Source organism: Achroia grisella, unplaced genomic scaffold (genome assembly GCF_030625045.1).
Source record: "Achroia grisella isolate CSIRO2021 unplaced genomic scaffold, CSIRO_AGI_Agris_v1 utg900, whole genome shotgun sequence".
Taxonomy (NCBI): domain Eukaryota; kingdom Metazoa; phylum Arthropoda; class Insecta; order Lepidoptera; family Pyralidae; genus Achroia; species Achroia grisella.
The window spans coordinates 498175-521270 of NW_026713059.1; the positions used below are offsets into that span (position 1 = coordinate 498175).

The 23096-nt window shown below is 33.4% G+C and overlaps 1 protein-coding gene across 1 annotated transcript in view; it reads right to left on the reverse strand.

Annotated features, from left to right (window-relative positions):
• The window catches only part of LOC131853248 (glycine receptor subunit alpha-1), a 54134-nt gene extending 36523 nt beyond the window's left edge, over positions 1-17611 (reverse strand). Inside the window, exon 1 of the mRNA XM_059204090.1 lies at positions 17568-17611. Within this exon, the coding sequence (XP_059060073.1) occupies positions 17568-17611 (44 nt within the window). The remainder of the gene's footprint in view (positions 1-17567) is intronic.
• Between the last annotated feature and the right edge of the window lie 5485 nt (positions 17612-23096).

The following is a 23096-nucleotide window of genomic DNA, read 5'->3' on the forward strand; positions in this document are numbered from 1 at the left end:
GAATTACTCTATGATTGTACTTGAGACGACAAGATTTGATATCCGATCTGTAGAAACTACTAATTGGCAACATCAACTAGGCAATTCGATTATTTATTAGATTAGATTAACGTCAATCTCAATAGGTCAAGATTTTATATAAAATTGTGAATGAATGAATGAATGAATGAAACATATTATTGTTCCTCTAACAAAAAATATAGTTATATACACAATGATGTATAAAATTATAAAAAAAAACATAATCATTACATAGTACAAAGCAAAGTCGCTGTCGCTGTCTGTCCATCCCTATGTATATCCTTAAATCTTTAAAATTACGCAACGGAATTTAACGCGGTTTATTTAATAGATAGAGTGATTCAAGAGGAAGGTTTCTATGTGTAATACACCCGGGCAAAGCTGGGGCGAGTAGCTAGTAATAAACAAGACAAAGAGGTAACAATGGTCAGCTTTATCGCTAAAAAGCGATCACTTCCAGGCAACCTTAGAATGGAGACAAGTGATTAGATTTACGTCTGGTATAACGATTGTATTTATTTTTCTTCTGTATGTTTATGTTTTACAATACAATACAGATATGTCAATAGATTATTTGAATATGACAATATTGATGTGGCTTTTTTAATATGACTCCTGATATAAAATAATCACACATTTCGTTCGTTTTTTTTTGGGATTACTCTGATGCTTTTTGACACAGCTATCCTTTACAAATTCACGGGACGATAGGGTGCGAGTGCAGATGGCACTCTAAACCTACTGAAGGACTTATGGAGCGGCTGAAGGCCAACTCCCACCTGACGGATACAACTTTAGTCTAATTGCACATCTAGAAGTCGAATTCGAATCTCAGCTCAGGCCGTCGTAATTTCGATCCCCGTTTGAATTGGACGGGGGATCGATAGGAGGGGGCATATATCGTAAGATAAAGTCACGGACATGATATGATAACGTGATGTCCGTAGAACTGTGAATATTCTCGTATATGGGTGACGGTTACCACTTACCATCAAGTTGATCGTCAACTCTTTTGACATTCCAGTTACATATATATAAAAATTAATAAAAAAAATTAAAATATCATATAAAACAATTTCTTCGTAAACAAAATAAACAAAGGAAATTATAATAATGTTTTTTATAGAGAAACTTAAAAGTCGTAGTGCTGATAATATTATCTGATTGCATAATGAATGCATAGTGGTTTCTATGCCTCGTCCGTGTTAATATGAATTGATTCAAAAGAACATTTATTTAAAAGAGCATCACGCAAATAAGAGAAATAAAATGTGCATAGCACATTCCATTCTTCATTTAAAATATACGATAATTTAAAAGTGCTTGTATGTAGTTTAAAGATTATTTCTGTTTTTCATTTACGGGCTACTTTTCTAACTAGGTATTTTATAGTAAAAATTAATATATCAACTGGGAATACATGAAACCTGGCCAAATATAATTATTTATTAAAACTAGCGTCAGTCGCTAGTGCCAACAAAAATAGAGTTAACGTTCTAAAGCGCTATGTTTGTTTGTAATAAATTTTTAATTTATCACCTCACTGGCAAAGTCCTTTGCATGAATGACACGGATTCTTTTCTCATTCGAAACGAGTTTATAACACAACCCAAAAGATTTTGTACAGTGTAATTATTCTTTACAAATATCCTAGCTTAAGAGAATAAGAATAGAAAAGAAAGAAAAAAATTCTTTATTCTTCATTTCATTCATTCATTTTTGAATACTCATACTTTTTTTTTTTAATCTATCGCTCCTTTGGAAACCCATCTCCTCACATGAGGAATGCTCAAGAAAATTGCGCGTGGCTATTTTAAATAATTATTTAATCTCAAAAAAGTATTTATAATTTTTTAATATAATATTATTTAAATTGAAATTATATATTGAATTACCAAAAACACCAGGTGAATATATTTTTAATATTAGATTTTAATTTGAACCATATTATTAATTATTTAAGACTTGCATTCCTCTTTAGTTTTATCCGTGTGACTAGAAAATATTAATTAATAATAATAATAAGTGCCTATACATATATACTGTTACAAGAAATGACGAAAACACAAATATGCTAATAAAGTCATTGTTATATTTACATAAACATAGTGCGCATTGAATTAAAAATAATTTATACGTATAATTAGTAAAAATCACGGGATCTTACCACGTTTTATATTTATTTGCTGAGTTCCCGATATTTCGGTAGTGTTTCAACCACCATGATCACGGGTAAACTGAAGAGCAGCGGGTAGATGGAAAATGAAATCTTTTTATGGGCAGACATATGCGTCTACCTTCACACGTCTTCGTTTGTTGCTACTATTGGAACTCGCTCGATATTCATCTCGGCAAACTGTACTCACAGTATCTTTACGTACATTTAATACACTTTTTGATCGCGTTTTTTGTTTTTGTTTAATTAAATCCCGTGATTTTTACTAATTATACGTATAAATAATGACCGCTTCAAGTTTAAAACAGTATATAAAAATAATTTTGCACAATATCTGCATGCAAAAATTACAAATATAAAAAACAAAAATCCCTAGTTGATTCTATAAAATTTACGCGCCTCTTTGAAATAAGAGTAAAGTTTTAGAACTTTAGACTTATGAGTTTCAACTTAGGGTACACCCAATTTACATACTTAAAACGAATTTCAAAGTTATATCTTGTTTTGGATAAAGTTTCGAAGGAATTTTAATGGATGGACAAATAATAAATACTCAAAGAAAATAAATAATATTGTCACTATATTTTAAGTTTCTTTTTTCGACCATATGGTAAGGGGTAACTATTGCTATACATAATGATAGTATTATGTATATCACTGGACAATACCCAAAACGCCATCTAGTCCCATACTAAGGAGAGCTTCTCCTTAGTAAGGGAATATTAAAAATATTATATTATTAATATATAAATATAAAAAAATAATAAATATATATAAATAATATATAAATTTAAAACAAATACACAATATAGATAAAAAAAATATGTAGACTGATACAAACAATGATACTCATGATTACCAAGCACCAGGAGAATTGCAAGAGAGTTGCTGGTCCTCTAAGAAGGAAAAAGTTCTTTTCTTGAAAGTTTTAATATTGTATACAGCTTCAAAAAGTTTCTGAAATAACGGACGATGGAGGATCGCTCTATTCAGATTATCAGGATGATTGTCATTTCAAAATTTAAATAAAAATTTACTATTTTGCTTTTTGTAAATTTTCTTTAGTATACATATTGACTGACTTTTAAGAACATATCTAATGAGTGTATTTTCAAACGACTAGATCGTCTGTCCACCTTGCACCTTGGAGGCCTTCCCTTTGGAAATATCTACCATAAACTAAATAAATATGAGCTAATCGTGGTATAAATAAAAATAATGTTGTCTGAAAAAATGTAATAAATATATTTGCTAACTTGTTATGAATTTACAAAATTTTACGTGGAACTAGTAAAATTGTTTTTGATGTCAGTAACCCTGTGAAATCGCGTGTTGATCTAAGGTTCAATCAATCCTCTAAGTTATTAAATTTTACGGGGAAACTTTTAGTTAATTTCACTAGTAAGGTATGATTGTCCCGTACAGCACGAAAGAAGTCAAAAAAGAGCATTACGTACAGTAAAACAGACTTGTAATATATACACATAATTAAAAAATTCCAACATTTCACTTCAACATAATATTTGTATGTTTTAGTGCATATTAGTAAAATACCTATACTTTTATTCAGCGGGACAGTTAAATCATAGAAATATTTAATAACATCAAATAATCAGGTATTAAGTCTACCATGTATACAAATTTTGTTTGTGTGTAAAAGAATATAATAATAATAATAAATAAATAGAAAGAAAAAAAGAAAGAAAGAAAGATATTTATTCAGTGCTTTTCAACAATGTTACAATATAAAAAACAAGCAAACGAAAAAAGATATTAAATAAAATGTATATATAATTAAATTTAATTTACCATGTAGATAATTAAATAAGATTTATAACACACTCAATAATGGAAACGTCACGCCTGTACCCAGAACCATGCTCATTCAGACAAGCTATTGTCAAAATTAAAATTGCATTAACACAAATTACTGTCAGATGTCAAAACTTTTGACATTAACACAAATTACTTTCCTTTGTGATTATGTGTTTGTACTTTGTTGCCTTAATCGCCTTTTCCGACATCCAAGGAATGAAAAGAATAACGATATATCGTGTTCCTACACACTTACCAAACAATTTTAGAGTTGATCTCTAAAAATATAAAAACTTAATTATGATTTTTTTGTGGATATAAGACTACTCAACTATAAAAATACTATTATTTCATATATTATTTTTCAGATAACGTATATAAATTCCCAAATTTATTTATATGAAATACCCGGAAAATCTAAAGCAATAAACTATATTGAAACTGTTGAAAATTAAAGGAAAATATATCCCAAAACTGTAATCCCAAATTATCCTATTTAGGATTACAGTTTCAGGGATGTTATTTTCTTTAAATTTTTCTCGAACTTCGGTTAACCGACTTTCTAAGTAGCATTTCTTAACTTGACTTCCTTTATTTTTCAGCAGATTATATGCATATAAGGAGTTTTAACAACAAGATATTTTTAATTAAAATTGTATTACTCTAATAAAGAATGTCGAATGTTATATATACATATATATATTTGTATTAGAATGTTAACTGGACACGAATATGAGAACTTTTATCAACAGTACACAGTACATAGTGTGACGTTGTTAATTCTTTTATTTATAAAAGTGTCCAAGTACACTTTTATTATGGATATATAGAAATTATGGGGTATCGAAGTATGACGCCGTACTTCACAGTTTACGCTCGAAAGGAATAAGAATGGCCTTTACAGCTTCTTCGAACGGAAAGATAGAGTGCACTTCAAACCAGCGGAAGATTTTATGTATTGGTTGAATGTATATTTCCATCTAAAGGGCATGACTTGAATCGCAGAGTACAAATCTCGGTACAGGCTCCATCGTACTTTAAGTTCTCATTAGAATGGGACACCAGGTCGATTGGAGGGTGTTATTCTTTTAAATTATATATTCTGTAACGGTCTTTAAATGTGCTTAAAATTAAGTTTATTTTATAAAAGAATTTTTCATTCTATTTCATTATGTTCTATCTTCGAGTATAGTCTCGTCGTGGTTGCACATATTTGTAGTTTTATCTAATTGTCTGTAAAAAATCAATAAAACAAAGTCGCCGCCGGTGTCTGTTCGTTTATATATTTTAAACTATGCAGGATTTTAATACAGTTTTTAGCAATATATAAAGCTATTCAAGAGGGTACATGTATTATATGTATAATATTTAAGATATCCGTGCGAAGCCAGGGCTAGTTTATAATAAGACAATAACAGTAATAGACCTATTTTCGCAATTGAACATTTTATTTTGAACTATTTCCTAAACTGAAAAGAAATAGATACATCTTATATATAAAATTCTCGTGTCACAGTTTTCGTTCCCATACTCCTCCGAAACGGCTTGACCGATTCTCATCAAATTTTGTGAGCGTATTGAGTAGGTCTGAGAATCAGCCAACATCTATTTTTAATTAGGGGTAGTCCACCCGTAATTTTTTTTTTATTTTAAGACAAAACAACGTTTGCCGGGACAGCTAGTATATATATATTATAGATAAAATTAATCTGTAGGTAGTTTCAGTTTTCACGTATAATAGGTCAAAAAATATCATGTTACGAGTTACCCAGTTAACGAAACGTAATCTAAAAGAAAGTCCGAACATTATTAATTGAGCTGTCAGCATTTTTTTATATTAAAAGCAGACATTAGATATCGTATTAATGTCATTATTATTGCTCCCCTAATTGATATAAATGTACTACGATCTCTCACTTACTGTCATCGGAACATCCTTTTTGGGTTTGACTTAAATGATTTATAGACAACAGTATTTGTAAGATATTGCAGTTTCTTACATGTACTTAGTAGTGGTATTTTTATTACGTTTTCATAGTAATAATAATAATAATCTCAGGACAATTTACACAGCGCCATCTAGTCCCAAGTTAAGCTAGCTAAAGCTAGTGTAATGGGTACTAGATGACTGATACAAATACATAAATAATTTTTTTCGTAAATACACATTACATTATACATAGAAAATACGCAGACCGATACAAACAATCATACTCATGAATACAAATGTTTGTGCCGTGCGAGGAATCGAACCCGCGACCATCGGACGTAAAGCGGTGAGCTAGATCATGTTACCCCTTATGCTTTGCTATTCCGGAGGAATATGACCTTCATATCCTGTATTTTATGAAAAAAAATTAGGACTAGAGCTGACTCTAGACCTGGGTGCTTACCTTGAGAGACTTAGCATCCTAGAACAGGAGTTGTAATTTTCCTACTCTACCTAAGTCGTCAACCGAATCTTAGAGACTCATACATACGAAATTTTATAAAAAAATACCACTGTGACTGGTTGGTATATTAATTATAGGCACTAATTATTTATTACTTTGTAAGTAATTATATAAAATTAGCTGGGACCTGTCCAGCTTCGGCAGCTGTTAGCACGGATGCATTACAATATTCAATGTCTCGGCTTGTTCTATACCATAACACGCCTGTATATAAACATTACCTCTTGAATCACTCTATGTATTGCTGAAAATTGCATTAAATCCATTGTGTAACTTATAATATTGCGCAAATTAGACTTGAATTGAAGTGATATTGTTATTTTGTAATTAAAAGTCTAATTTGCGTATAATATGTATGTATTCACGAAAAAAAATTATCTATGTATTTGTATCAGTTATCTAGTACCCATAACACAAGCTTTAGCTAGCTTAACTTGGGTCTAGATGGCGCTGTGTGAATTGTCCTGAGATTATTATTATTATTATTACTATGAAAACGTAATAAAAATACCACTACTAAGTACATGTAAGAAACTGCAATATCTGACAAATACTGTTGTCTATAAATAATTTAAGTCAAATCCAAAAAGGATGTTCCGATAACAGTAAGTGAGAGATCGTAGTTCATTTATATCAATTAGGGGAGGATATAGGATTAACTCTTGAATCACTCTATGTATTGCTGAAAATTGCATTAAGTCCATTGTGTAACTTAAAATATATTATATTACGAAAATTAGACTTGAATGTGATATTGTTATTTTGCAATTAAAAGTCTTTTTATTTATTAATTTAAAAGATACAAGCGAACTGCTGCGACTTTGTTTTATACTGTGTATAGACGAAACGTTGAAACTAAAAAGTAATTAACGTGAAATGGACCGTAAGTTCAAAGTAACAGTAATAATTATTCCTAGATAGATATCTAGATACAATATAGAACTAGATTCCTTAATCTAGTTCTATATTGTAGCGTGTACAAGTGGTTTATTTCCAACCCTTATCAGTGAAGGTCTATGGCGTATAGATTACAGCGGCCGCTGTCTCACTATCTAACCTTAGATAGTTGCGGTCAGGGAAACGAAGTAGCGTGAACTTGGCCATTTTTTAATTGGAAATTTATAAACACTAGCTCAAAACCCCGGCGCTGCCCTTGTGAATCCTGATAAAAAGTATTTCTTATATATCATAGGTGGCAGACAAGCGTACGGCTCATCTGATGGTAAACGGCTGCAGTAGGCTATGGACGCCTGAAAGACCAGGTGTGTCACGTGCGCGTTGTCGACCTTTAAGAAACCTTAATATACCCATCTAGAAAAACCCCATGCTGTAGTCTCTATGTAGGCAGTTCATTCTACAATCTAAGTGTATGCGGGAGGAAGCTCCTCTGAAACCGTATTGTCCAAGACCACCTAGGTCTCTCTTAGGAACTATCTCGGGTAGCCTGCAGTGTGGCTATTCTGTTTTTGCTCTGCCCTTTCAAATACACGGGCACGCGGCCGCTCATACGTTTCCATTCCAATGGACTAAGATATCATGTCATTTATTCAGTAAATTCAATGCATTATCTCAAACTCAAAACTGACCTATCGAAACTGCCTTTTCAAAAACATGTGCTAAGTCAGCGTGGCCACTCATGTGTTTATATTCCAAAGTTTACTTTCTTACGTCACTTTTTATCAGTAACCATAATGATCAGTTCGGCTAGCTACTTCAGTTGAGAAGAACTGGTAAGAAACTCAACTAGTATTTTTTTTAATTATTATTATTTATCCAAATTTCATCCTTTTACTAAAACAGCTTAAAAAGTAAGCTGTTTAGTGCTTGAAATAGGTACTAAGAGGTACTCAGATGACTTTTTATAAAATGGTATTTAAGATTTTCGTCTTAGATTGGGTCTAAATGCGCTGTATTATCTAGATTCTTTATTATTTCTTTTGATAAACAATCTTAGTTCTAGCATTGCATTAGTTGTTGCAAGGTATATTTTAATGTTGAAATCTTTAGTTTAACCCACAATCGGGCGAAGTTTCACTTTTGGCCTAACGCCATGTCATAAGAAATATTAAACAAACTTTTAGATGAAAAAACTTTTTATCCCTCTTACTTTATATGCACATGGGTGAATGAGTTTCGCGGACTGGCTTATGTTTAAAAAACATGTGCCCGCGAGATCAATACGTATACATTTCGAATCCTTAATAATAAATTGGATTAACTAAATCAATAAAACAATATAAATAATTAAGCCTGGACAATTAACACAGCGCTATCTGGTCTCACGGCACGGTGTTGTGGGTACTAGACAACTGATTCTTGTGTACTTTTTTTTGTATATGCATAGAATAAAGCGTTACAAATAATCATACTCATTAATATAAATATTTACACTGTACGAGGAATCGAACCCGCGACCATCAGAAATAAAACAGTGTGAGAGTCAAATGAAATAGAATTTCAGACGATTTCTCAAAAATAAGTGCTATTTCACATTTTGATATATACGTTTGTACCTACAAGCCTTTAAGTGGAATGAAAAAGAAAACACAAATGCTAATAAAACAAACACTTATACCCACTGTTGTCCTCCTTCAAGTTGAAATAGAAATTCTTAGCGGCTATCTTTTAATGTTTACCGTAAAAGATAAACAAAGTTCAAGGTGAAAGGTTAGTTAAATAGTTAATCTGATATAGAACATAGAGTGTTCGTTTCATTTCATTTGTATCCATAAATCACGCACATATTAACACACACTGTCTACATACGACCCTAAAGTATGTTTGAGACGGCCTCGGTGGTTTAGTAGTTTAGCACACCTTACTTCCGATGATCGCGGGTTCGATTCCTCGCACGGCAACATAACATTTGTATTCATGAGCATGTGTAGAGAAAACTCTTTTGATATTAATATATTTAAAGGTTTTTTCTTTTCTATAAACAAAAATATAAAAACAAAATTATTGTATTGTGTCACCTTCACTATCTACCATAATATTAAAATACATTTTTCAGTCAGAAATAGTTTTATTACATATTTCTACAATAGTATGATTGCCTGTATCGGTCTGGGTGGTTACGCCAAACGCGATGCGTACCTGGTTTGTTGATGTGCATTGACACCCCTCCCGGCTAATTCAATAATCAGTGATGTCATAGCTTTCGCCGCGCGCGCACGTCGCACTCATATCGCACGCATGTCTTAATAGTTGTAATCAACCTGAGTGAATTCCTGAGATTCCCGTAACCGTGTGGGCCCACTGAAGAACAAGCACATTGAAGTAGGGTAAGTCATTCATATACGACCAGCCAGTTTCCTATACAACAATATAGTCCATCGAAGAAGGCTAGATCATAGCCACCGCCGCACCATTTATTGGCCTTCCGTCGCCGGATCACAATAGGAATCGCAATTTATTTATTTAAAATTTGTTTTAATTTTTTCCTATTGTGAAAGTCGAGTGAATGACTCGCATGTAATATTGAACCTTATTGCGCATGTAATAGGATCTATTCAAATTGCATACCACGGTTGCACAAATATAACGATACATTGGTATTTTCGTTAATAAATAAGTTTATATTTATGTCGCTTATGAATTGTTCATAACTCGCAGCTCAATTCTTCAATTTCGCTTTATATCTGTTTGCGTTGTTTCGTTCATTTAATTTCACATTCACCCGCATTATATCGATATTGTTCGATCGATCGAAGCTTCTAGAAATATTATAGTTGTCGTTATACTATTTGACGAAACAATATTACCTGTCGAATATTATGTATGATGATTGTAGTGTTTGAATGTTAAGATTGTTAGTGTTGGTTACCGTAGTCTTTACACAAGAAAGTGAGCAGGGAAAGCACACTATTTAATCTGAATAATTATTGATAAGCAGCGATTTTATTTCTGTTCGTAATAGATATTTTATTTCCTTGCAGTACTCGCCGTATAATACGCTGGTTATTGTAAATTGTTTGGGTATTTAGTTCGCATAGCTGTTTTATACAATACATGTCGGTTAAAGATCGTGCCCTACGTACCTATGATTAAGTTATACGTGGTGTATCGACACAGTGACTAACAACAACGCTTTAGACTACTCCCGCGTAAAATAATAGTTGTGAACATAGTTATTTTATATCTTTTTAGTTATAGTTATAGATATATTATCTGATTTTCTATGACATCACTCACTTCGATTTCGCTTTATGTATAGTTTATGTTTCGCTCGCATATTTTTTTTTGTAGATGTATGGTCGATACCTACATTCCGTATTGTCGCACTTATGTACCTACATACTACCGCTTATGAGTAGGTATATATAAATTTATTTGTCACGCGCTTTAGTGTTTAAAACGTTATTGTGATTTACTTCTCGCACCGCATATTTAAAATATTGCTTTTATGCATTATTTTATTTTTCTCGCATATAGGTATATATAGATAATAGTTGTACCTATTTTTCGCATTATTAATTAGTAGTTTTATAGCATAGTAAGCATATATTTTTTATGTATGCTAGTTTATATCGCGCATCATTTCTCGCATTTGTGTACTTATTTTCGCTACAAGTACATCTGTCTGTCTTGTAGGTATTTAGTACATTAAATACCTATTATACGTTATTATTGTTTATCGCTCGCACTTTTACGGTAGTACAGGTATAGTTGTACGTTATTACCGCACATAGTTTTATATATCGCATTTATTGGTTTCCTTTGTTATTTTTTAAGAAGTATATATATAAATAATAATAATGGCTAACACAAACGCAAAATTAAAAATGTATGAAGCAAAACGTGCACAATATTTTTCGCAACTTCAGTCTATTTATGAATTATCTTCGAAAACTAAAATGGAGAAACATCGTAATGTTTTTATTGCAAAAGTTAGCCTGATCGATCAAATGCGCACCGAGTATGTTAAAATTGTCGATGAAATTATTCTCCTTAATTTGGAACTAAACCCTGATTATGTAGTTAATTATCAATCTCTCACCGCTTTTGACGAAATGTTTTATTCTATAAAGATGATGGCGGTCTCGTTACAACCTCAATCTTCGCGAACTCCAGCTCCCGCTTGTCAGTCTGCTTTACCAGACAACAAACAGGGATCAGTAAGGATCCCCCAAATTGTGTTACCAGTCTTCTCAGGTGATATTTTAGAATTTCCCTTCTTTTACGAAACATTCAAACAGTTTATTCATGACAATGAATCCTTTTCGGACTCAGAACGTTTTCATTATCTTATGAGTCACCTGTCAGGAAAGGCTAGAAATCTGTGTGCTGGCTTAGTACCAGCAGCCGAAAATTATCCTATATTGTGGCAAGCTTTAATCGATAAGTATCAAGATAAACGCTCTCTTGCAACGTCATATTTAGATAAATTATTTTCTTTAAAATCAATTAACGGTCCTTCGGCAATAAACTTAGAAAAATTTATTGATACTTTCTCGTCGACTATCGCAGCATTAAAGCAACTTAAAATTGAAAAGCTGGATGATTTTATATTTATTTATATGGGATTAAAGGCATTAGATCAGGCTACCGCGCAGTCGTATGAGTCATCAATTAGAGGAGAAGATGACATACCGCAGTTTGAAAATTTTATAAAATTTATACGTCAACACGTAAAAATATTACAACGCACGTGTAACCGCACCGCCGGCGCCGCTGCCGCCACCAAGTTGGACGGTCCCGCCGCCGCGTCCGCCAGTGGTCGTGCACAGTCGCATCAACGATCGATCGCTCGATCGCCACGTACATTTTTAGGTACTAATCCTACGCAACGCATTTATTGTTCCTTATGTAAAGGTGATTCACATTCTCAATTATATAAATGTAAACAATTTTCAACTTTCACAATTAATGATCGATTTAATTATATTAAAACTAACCGTATGTGTACTAGATGTCTAAGTAGTCAACATAACTCTTTCAGTTGTCAATCAACTTCCGCCTGTCGAAATTGTAACAATCCGAGACATCATACGTTGCTTTGTTTTAAAAATAATAATTCCGCACCTACGCAAGTATCTCAGGGTACGAAAAACGCACAGACATCTTCTACGCACGGTCGCCAATTACCACCATCTTCTTCGTCGCAATTGCCTCCGCTTGCGCACACACAACCCACACAACAGACACGATTAGAACCAACTCCCGTTCCTATTGGAACCACTGGTGGAGACAAGGAGTCGTTATGCACGCTTTCATCGTCCATTCATGAGCAGCCGTATGTGACTGAAGTACTTGCTACTGCCAAGGTATTTGCTACTGCTCGTAATGGGAGTGATGTTGTCATTCGCTGCTTATTGGACCCCGGGTCACAAAAGCATTATATTACTTCTAAGTGTTGTTTAAAATTGGGTTTAACCATGCAGCCGGACGCACATACCACCGTTAAGGGTATAGGTGGCGCCACTGAACCAGTTAAGGGTGCAGTTGATCTCTCTTTCCGATCGAGATTTAATCATGAGCAATATTATAATATTCGCGCTTTAGTTTTGAATAAAATAACAGGTAACTTACCAACATGTCAAATTGATGTTGGCGCGCTCAGTTACTTAACTAATATTCCGCTCGCAGATGATACGTGGGGAACACCATCAGAAATTGACCTTTTGATTGGTGTCAACCTATTCGCGACCCTTTTGTCTGGAGGTAAAATTATAAATTCACCTGGTACTCCAAACGCGTTGGAGACTGTTCTCGGTTATCTTATTTTAGGTGAAGCTCCCACCTTAACTTCTACGTCTTCTTCATTCTCGTTCTGTTCCACCACTTCGTGCGAGGTTTCAGTATTAATTCGCAAATTTTGGGAGATTGAAGAAGTAGATCGCAAACCAATAACAAGTATAGACGATAAATACTGTGAAGATTTTTATACCACAACGACCACTCGTAACGAATCAGGTCACTACGAAGTCGCTTTACCATTTAAGTATAGTTCTAAGTCTTTAGGGAACTCTTTCGATATCGCTAAACGCAGATTTTATCATTTGGAACGTAAATTCGCATCGAAACCGCAACTGAAATACCTTTATGATGAGGTAATTCACGAATATATAGAAAAACAATATATTTCTCCCGTAGACGTAATTGAAAATAACAGCCCTAGTTATTTTATACCGCATCACGCAGTCTTACGTGAGGACAAAGTGTCCACGAAAATAAGGCCGGTACTAGACGCAAGCGCGAAGTCTAGTACTAGATTTTCGCTTAATGATATTCTACATACAGGTCCTTCCTTACAACAGGATTTATTTATTATTCTCTTGAATATGAGATTGTTCGCAGTCGCCATCTCAGCTGATGTGCGACAAATGTATTTACGAATAAAAGTTCGCCCGCAAGATCGTTGTTTTCAACGTATTGTATATAGATTTAGTCCTAATAAACCGCTCCAAGTCTTTGAATTTAATAAAGTTGCATTTGGCTTACGTTGCAGCCCGTACTTAGCGTTACGTACTGTAGCTCAGTTAGCTTCCGATGAAGGAAATAAAAACCCTATCGCACTGGTTACCATTGAAGATTCTATGGAACCTTATTTATATTCGCTCGCTCGCAAATTTTCGTCATGGATGAAATTACTTCGTGTAATTTGTTATATTTATAAGTTCGCTAACATTCTTCCACGCGGCGTCATATCCAGTTCCGATTTGGATTTCGCCGAACGTATAATTATTCGCGCTGTGCAGGGGTTTCATTTTAAAAACGATATTAGCAAGTTAAATAATAAAAAACCTTGTACCGCATCAATAATTAAATTAAATCCATTTTTATCAGACAATCTCTTACGAGTTGGCGGTCGTGGTATAACCACTCGCAAAGCATACGTTTGCTTATTCACGTGCTTAACCACTCGGGCTGTTCATATTGAGCTCGCAAGTGAATTGAGTACAGTTTGTTTTCTCGCCGCGTTAAAACGTTTTCTCGCTCGCCGCGGTCCTATTCAATGCATGTATACGGATCATGGTACTAATTTTATAGGGGCACGATCCTACCTACGTGAACTTTATTTGTTTTTATCGCAAGAATGTAGATCTGTTTGGGATAAGGAATTAGCTAACAATGGAATTAAATGGATCCTTATCCCTCCTAACGCACCGCATTTTGGAGGATGCTGGGAAAGTAATATAAAATGTGTCAAAAGCCATCTAAGTAAAGTCATTGGGCTACAAATTTTAACCTTTGAAGAACTTACGACTGTTCTTACACAAATAGAATCGCTATTAAACTCTCGCCCATTGACCGTCTTAAGTTCAGATCCGTCGGACCTGGAAGCATTGACACCTGCTCATTTTCTTAATACTATACCGCTAAAACACTTCCCAGCACATGACGTAAGTGACGCTATTCCTCATCTTTTGAAACGACACGAGCTTTTAGACCAACTCGTTCAATCATTTTGGAAGAGGTGGCATCGGGAATATTTGCATACGTTGCAATTGAGACGCAAATGGAACACGCCGGCCTTTCCTATCCAGGAAGGCACGATAGTAGTTGTTATGCAGGAGAATTTAACTCCATTACATTGGCCTCTTGGTCTTATAACACGAGTTTATAAGGGTAAGGACGGCATTATTCGCGTTGCCTCAGTCAAAACAAAGGCTGGTATTTTTCAAAGGCCAGTGGTAAAATTATGTCCATTGCCTTTGCAATAATATGTATTCTATAAGATAGGTAGTACGCATTTATAATAGGTTAATAAGTTAAGTTAAAATCCTTTGCATTTTTCTTATTTAGTAAATTCCGCATTTGATATTTTTTGTATTTTTTCTTTCTTGTTTTTTGTATTTGTCGCATTCGCAATAAGGTTCAATTGTGTAGTTCCTTTATTTTTTTTTCTTTTGTTAATTTTACTTTGACATTATGTCAAGGCGGGGGGCATGGTTACGCCAAACGCGATGCGTACCTGGTTTGTTGATGTGCATTGACACCCCTCCCGGCTAATTCAATAATCAGTGATGTCATAGCTTTCGCCGCGCGCGCACGTCGCACTCATATCGCACGCATGTCTTAATAGTTGTAATCAACCTGAGTGAATTCCTGAGATTCCCGTAACCGTGTGGGCCCACTGAAGAACAAGCACATTGAAGTAGGGTAAGTCATTCATATACGACCAGCCAGTTTCCTATACAACAATATAGTCCATCGAAGAAGGCTAGATCATAGCCACCGCCGCACCACTGGGTATAATATTTATGTATTTATGAAAAAAATATATCTACGTATATTTGTATCAGTTTTTTTTTTCTACTACGATGGTGATAATCAAGCATACGGCCCATCTGATGGTAAATGGTTACCGTAGCCTATGAACGCCTGAAACACCAGGGGTATCACTTGCGCGTTACCGACCCTTAAGAAACCTTAATATACCCTTCTTGAAAAACCCCATGCTGTAGTCTCGTGGGAAAACCTCGGCAGGAAGTTAGATCAGTTATATTACAGATAACATAATGTTAGACCCATAACATAAGGTTTAGCTAGCTTAACTTGGGTCTAGATGCCGCTGTGTGAATTGTCCAAAGATAATTATCATTCCTGAGATTATACAACCTACTATTCGCTGCTCCTATTATTCCACAATAGGAGCAGTGAGTAGCGCCCATGATCTGTTTTTAAATCACCCCGTGTGTAGCAAACTAGGGAACCAGTTTCCATAGTATGGGTCGAATTTACCTTTACTAATGTTCTGATATTGCCTCTGATTTTGTTATCGTATGTAGGCTGTTCTAGGAAAAACGTTACAGTTTAGGAAACGTTGTCGCCTCGTTATTAGCGAAATTGGAGCCGATTTTACTTCGATTTTATGTGCATTAAACGGTCGACATTATAATTATATGCGTAGTCGGGTAGTGATGGTAGGAGAGAATTTGACTCGATTGAAAATCGAATATCGAAATCAAATAATATCGCTACAGACAATGCTGTCTATACAATAATTACTCGCTAACGATTTGCCTACACACTAGGTGATTTACGAAATGATCATTGCAGTAATATTCACCCTGATTTTACGGCCGTGTGTAGACTATTTACAGCTATACCAGTAATGATTTGAGTGCTTATTATGTAAACGACATAGAATGCGTCATGTGTTTGTGATCTAATGGCCTTTGTATTAAGCCATGTGTTAATCAAGATTGTATTGCCATTATCATGAACGAGGTATGCAGGAGAGTAACACACTGTTTCATCTTGAAATGATCGCAGGTTCAATCAATCAATCAATTCAATATTGTGCTTGGACATTTAATAAAATAAAAATAAAAATTTAATCTTTACTCATGTAAGTTTATTTATTATACGTGTTATTTGGTAGTATACACACAAATTAAAAAAAAATGTAATTCTGATCAACATTTCTTTAAACGAGCAAAACTTGTTTTTATCTAATTCAACTTGTGACGAGTTTGTGTTCTGAATGAGTGGTATAATAAAAAAAATATAACTATCCAAAAATGTATTAATGGATAATTTTTATTTATGTCAGAACATAATTGGACTTTCTTTTAAAACATTTACGATTGTACATATTCATGTTTAAATTAAATTAAAAGAGAATAGAGTGACCAAATGTATAATAATATGCAATCAGTTCCCCATTAATTAAATATAACTTAATATTCTTGTGAAATACTTGTGTCCATGTTATGCATGATTAATTAACTTGAGAATCGTTAGTTGTCAGTTAACTGAGTTAACTCGATATATAACTTTGAGGAGACTGTACGAGAAATACATTTATGGGCTCGGAGGTTTATAATTATCAAATTATAGGGAAAGTAACAATTCCTAGCATAAAAATATGGAAATTAGATACGTAAAAATATCTTTTTATGCAACAGTCATCTAGACATTCTAGACTATTGAATTAAAAGTAGTAGCAATGTTTACTATTTCAATTACATAAAATAATTTAGAAAAACATTACCTAATATCTCTCTTGTGTTTTGTATTGTATATAATTAAATATATCTCATATAACTACGTTTTATAAGTTTTTGGTAACTAAATGTATTAGAGGTTAGGAAGGTAATAAAAAAAATCATGTGGAATCTATATATTAAAAGTAGTGTAAAATAAAGTGTTACCATATTAAAAAGAAGAGTGTGGTAGGCCAGGTACAAGGGATCATGTTGGAGCGGTGAATCTGTGCCTGTGATCATCCCAGTGCCGCAAATGTTTCTGAAAAAAGAAAAGAAAATAATGTTGATGTAAATTGGACTCTTTTCTTTGACAGTTATATGCGTTTTTGTTTCGTTTTCTGTAACGAATCGGTGCAGCTTCTCTACCGAATGCACATGCACTTCAGTCACAGGACTGAATGAGAGATTCCTGGCTGACTCGTGTCAGGATCTTTTACTGAACAAAAACGCATCTATTTGCCGAAATAAAATTCCTATCCAATGATATTGGATTGCTTCGTAGCGCACGCATCCGAGCTTTATTCATTGCCTGATGTTACCTTGTTCAGAGACGAAACTCGTGTCGCAATATGGGTGTAGATTCAATAACGGTCGGAGTTTGATTACCAACAGGCAATATCTAGAATATCGTAATACTTCCAGTAGCAGTGGTCAGGTTTCCGCACAAAATTTTGTCTCACACATTCTAATGGTAGCGTAATTAAATAAATTAAAATAAATCCAATTAGTTCTAATTCTAATGTCTTTGACTACTCCTCTAAATAGTAAAATAATTGAGTTAAAGATAGATTCGGCTTGTAGTGCACCTAATTCTACTATCAGTAGCATGTTTTACAGTCTGAATTCTACTAAATCGTCAGATATAGTAGTGGCACTTCAGAGTACGCAATGAAACAGCAGCTTATAAAATACGAAGAGACCAAACAAATATTGATTTTTGTGTATTAGATTTTAAAGAAATTACTATTTTCATTCTTTATTAATTTATTTTTTATTCTTGTTAATTTTTTTTTACTTGAGTCCTATTGTATAAGGTACAATAGGACTTAGGTAAAAAAAATCTATAATACAAGCATGTATTTACTCAACAAAATAGAAAAAGAAAAATTAGACAATATTAAAAAGTTCCATTAAAACCTATTCTTAATGAAATCATACACCAACCTCGTGGCCCCAAACAAGGTTTCCTCTAGGACAGTATATTCGCATTATTTAATAAAATAATCAAATTATAATTTTTTAATTATCTTTTTCCTTTTATTCTCGTTCTTGACACATTCCACTAGGACATTATGAATATTGTCAATGCGTCCACATTCCTCACAATTGGGTGACAATACTTTTTTCATGAGAACACATTTCTTTTTGTAGGACAGGGGCCAAATGAGATTGCAGCTCACCTGTTGATAAGTGTATCTCCGCCTATGAGCCGCAATACCAGAGGAATTGCAAATGCGTTGTCGACCTTTTAACTTCTTAAATAAGCTCTTTTCTTGTAGGTTTCAATATTGTAAGAAATTACTTAATACACTAATAATGGAATCCATTACTTTACCACGAGTTAAAGACTTCTGGAAATTGCGGCTATATCATCGATTTCTATCGGACTAAGTAGGTATTTATTTAACGAAACTGCCGCGTAACGGTTTTCGTGACCTTGGCGGTACTTAAATATATTACTAAAATATTTTTAGACGCAATTTCAATTTTATCTGTTCAAATAATTTAAAGGAATTACAATTTTTTTTAATAATTGACACGTTGTTTAATTTTGTCATTTAATCACTCTCAGTCGACGGCGTATAAAATAATAAATCTTTCGAAGTGGCGGGTCTAACTAGAACTTTAAATGAGCCAAACATGGAAATATTTGTGAAAAACACTTATACGTATTTTTTAACTTTCGTGTTGAATGTACACTATTTATATTGTTAAGGAGATTCCCACTGGGCTAGGTGGTCTAGTGGTATTACAACTAGCAATACTTCCAATGGTTTCGGGTTCGATCCTTCGTGTTTGTAACTTTTGTATTTACAAGTATGAATGTTTGTATTGATCTAGGTATTTTGTATGTATTTACTAAAGAAATGTGTTTAAGCATTCATATCACTTATCCATAACGTTAGTTCTGATTAGCTTGGGGCTATGGATGGATGGATGGAGCTAATTCTCCTGGGGAGGTATTATGACAATTATTTCAGAAATGTAAGACTTTATTTTTCGTTTTTATTAATTTACAAATATTTTACTTGAAATGATCGCAAGGATATTTCGTACAAAACTCAAATGTTGCAGAAATGGAAATGAACTGTTGTAAAATCTGAATAATTGGATAATGTAATCGACTCAATGGCTATTTAACGAGACTTCGATTGTATTCCGATTTGATCCTACAATTCGATAGCCCGCAGTTTTACGCTAGAAACAGTCTGAGATAAAAGTATTGGCAGACGTAGGCAGTATTGGAAAAAGTTTACCCTTTAATCCACTTGCCTTTTTTTTCTTAATTAAAAATCAATCAGATTAAATTCAAATCAAATCAAATTAACACATTATATTCTAGAGTAAGAATAATAGGAAAATTATTATAATATTTCTTAGCGTTCTAACTACAACAATTTTTGTATAATATAAAGTATCTTCTTTACATTAGTTTTAACATTACATAATGTTACAGGTGTCCTTTCTAGGTTTTTATAAAGGTTATGTGGGAAGGAATAGAATAAGAACAGAATAGAATATCATAATCAAAATCCTTTATTCAAATAAACTTAATTTAAGCACTTTTAAATAGTTTTTTTAATCTATCGCTCATTCGGAAACATACTCATCACAAGAAAAACGAACAAGAAACTTGCGTGTGTTGCTCTTTCTTTTAAATAATTTAGTTGTAACTTTACATTTTAAGTTGAATTTTATGAATACAAACTACCAACTAGCACTATTTATTAGAGTCAAAATATTAAATACAAAACAAGATTTAGTAGTAGCGATTAGAGCAGATAAGTCCCTACAATCAGTGATCGTGCACGAGTATGACGGATGAGGCAGACATCCAGATCAGATCATAGTTTAGGGAGCCCAATAACCCGGCCGACCACGTCGAAACATGCCATGACATTAGTAAGCATGATTGATGATAGAGGATAGGATATGCAACTGAATATCCTATCCTGCCCTGTTTTATATTTTAGTAGTGTGACTGACTACTCAAGACAGGATATTCAGCTACAAAATTTAATTTAAACTATTAATTCTAGATTAATACCATAAATGAGATAATTGGTGTTCAACTTCAAGTTGAGTACTAACTACCTACAGATTCAAAGTTGAGTTTCCAACGAAATTAAACTATTATACAAATCTGTACAGAATCAGGACGGAATATACCCATGGGAGGGTACTATTTCATGTATCATATTGCAGAATATCATTTGCAACTCGCGCCATGCGACGCCAGAGGCGGGTCTTTATCATTATAACTCGTTGCATCGTACTGAAAAGGCTATATAAATTACTCTTATTAACCGATACTACTTAAACTAATTATGGAAGCATGGAAGATTTCCCACCTGATGGTAAATGATAATAATAGTTAAATGGATATCACATTATCATTTCAACGACCACGGTGGTCTAATGGTTTAGCACATCCATTTACTTCCACCTTCCACGGGTTCGATTCCTCGTACGGCACAAACATTTTGTATGATCATGAGTATGATTGTTTGTGGAGTTCTGGATGTTTTCTAAGTATAATATGTATGTATTTGTACTTGGGTTTAGATGGTACTGTGTGAATTGTCTTGAAAATATATAAAAAATATTAAATATTATTACATTTATTTATTTATTATATATTTAAGCTTTTTTATTCCATAATTTTACAGTAAGCAGTTAGTAGGTATAATTGAAAGTAGATCACTTATGGACCCTGTTGAGCATAGCAAGCGGAAGAGAAGAGAGGAGGATGAGTTCATTTTTATAGGAATAGAAATTATCTTTATTAAAATAAACTCATTACAAGCACTTTTGAATAGTCATATTTTGATTTTACCACTCATTCGGAATGCAGATTCATCACAAGAAGAATGAGCAAGAAACTTGTGTGTTGCTCTTTTTAATAGATGTTTTTTTATATAAATAATTACAGTATAACAAATAGTAGAGACATGCGATAATCAACGTATAAATCTCGTTGATTACGCACGCACGCTACGCACTCATTATTAGGTTTAGGTTTTAGGTTTTAGATATTTATTCTCATTAAGAATTACAAATAATTCACTTAACATGAGAACTAAAAGCATAAACTTATACAAAATTAAATATTAGTGGAAATACAAAAGAAGGTGTACATATATAATGCGGACGGTGCAGTAACAAAGTCTACGCAGTAACTACCCGCATAAATGATAACATTTATTGGTTGCTTACCGCGCATAGATGGCCTCAGCGGTACTGGGTTCACATGTACACAGATTAATTAGTGTAATCAGATAATATTGTCAGTGCTATGGATTTTAAGTTTTTCTATAAAAACATTATTATCTATATAATTATAATATCTAATTTATGTAAATATTAATAAATTTAAACTACATCTATTTAATTCATAAAATAGTTATGTATTGACATTCTGAAGTGTTGAGATAACTTGTCTATTATCCTGTAATTTTAATCTTATTTTCTATACACATAGATGACAAATGACTTCTTGCCTGCTGAACCAGGTAGAATAAGGTATCAGTTCAGACCATTTTTTACAAATTTTACCTCGGGACTTTATTTAGTAAGTAACAAAATAAAGTCGTCTATGTGGGTATATCAATATCTCACATATATTTCTGCCACCTAAACGAGTTTGCTTCACGACTAAATGGTGATTATTCCTCTAGCTCTCCGATCTCCTCGTCCAGTTGAAACGGGGATCGATATTACAACGTTTTGAGCCGAGATTCGACGCCTAGCAGTGCTCTCAGACTAAAATTGTATCCGTCAGGAAAGAGTTGGCCTTTAGCCGCTCTATATGTCCTTCCGCGCATTTCAAGTACCATCAGCACTCACCCCCTATCATTATCGGTGAAGTTGTAAATTCCGGATACGTCCAACAGTATAGAAAAAAAACCAGTCTTAAAAAGGTTGAAAAGTCTCAAGAATCTTTTCTTACTGCTATAATAGTAATGATTATAAATGGTCCTATACTTCCTGGAGAGGACAATAGCTTAAGTGACATTGTCCGTAATAGACTGTTTACCTGGCTGAATGACTCGCTTGTGCTCTCGTTATATCCAACTACCCAATCTAATAAATCTGTAATACTGAACTACGTTTATTTAAAAGAGCTACACACAAGTTTCTTGCTTCTTGTGATGAGTCTCATCTCTCTCATTCTTCCATATGAACGGACAAATTAAAGAATGGAAAAATTTTATGTCACTAAACTTAATGTAAGCACTTATAAATAGTCATACTTATTTCCTTTATACAGCGCTCAGTCGGCAAGCTTTCTCACTACAATAAAAACAGTGCAGAAGCTTGCGTGTTGCCCTTTTAAATAGTTGTTCTATTTACATTTTTAAGTTAAAAGAAACGTTATATGACTATTCAAAAGGAATTTGAATAAAGATTGTTTCCATTTTATTTCTATTCATATTGTAAATATTATTTTAAAGAGATATTTACCAGGATAGG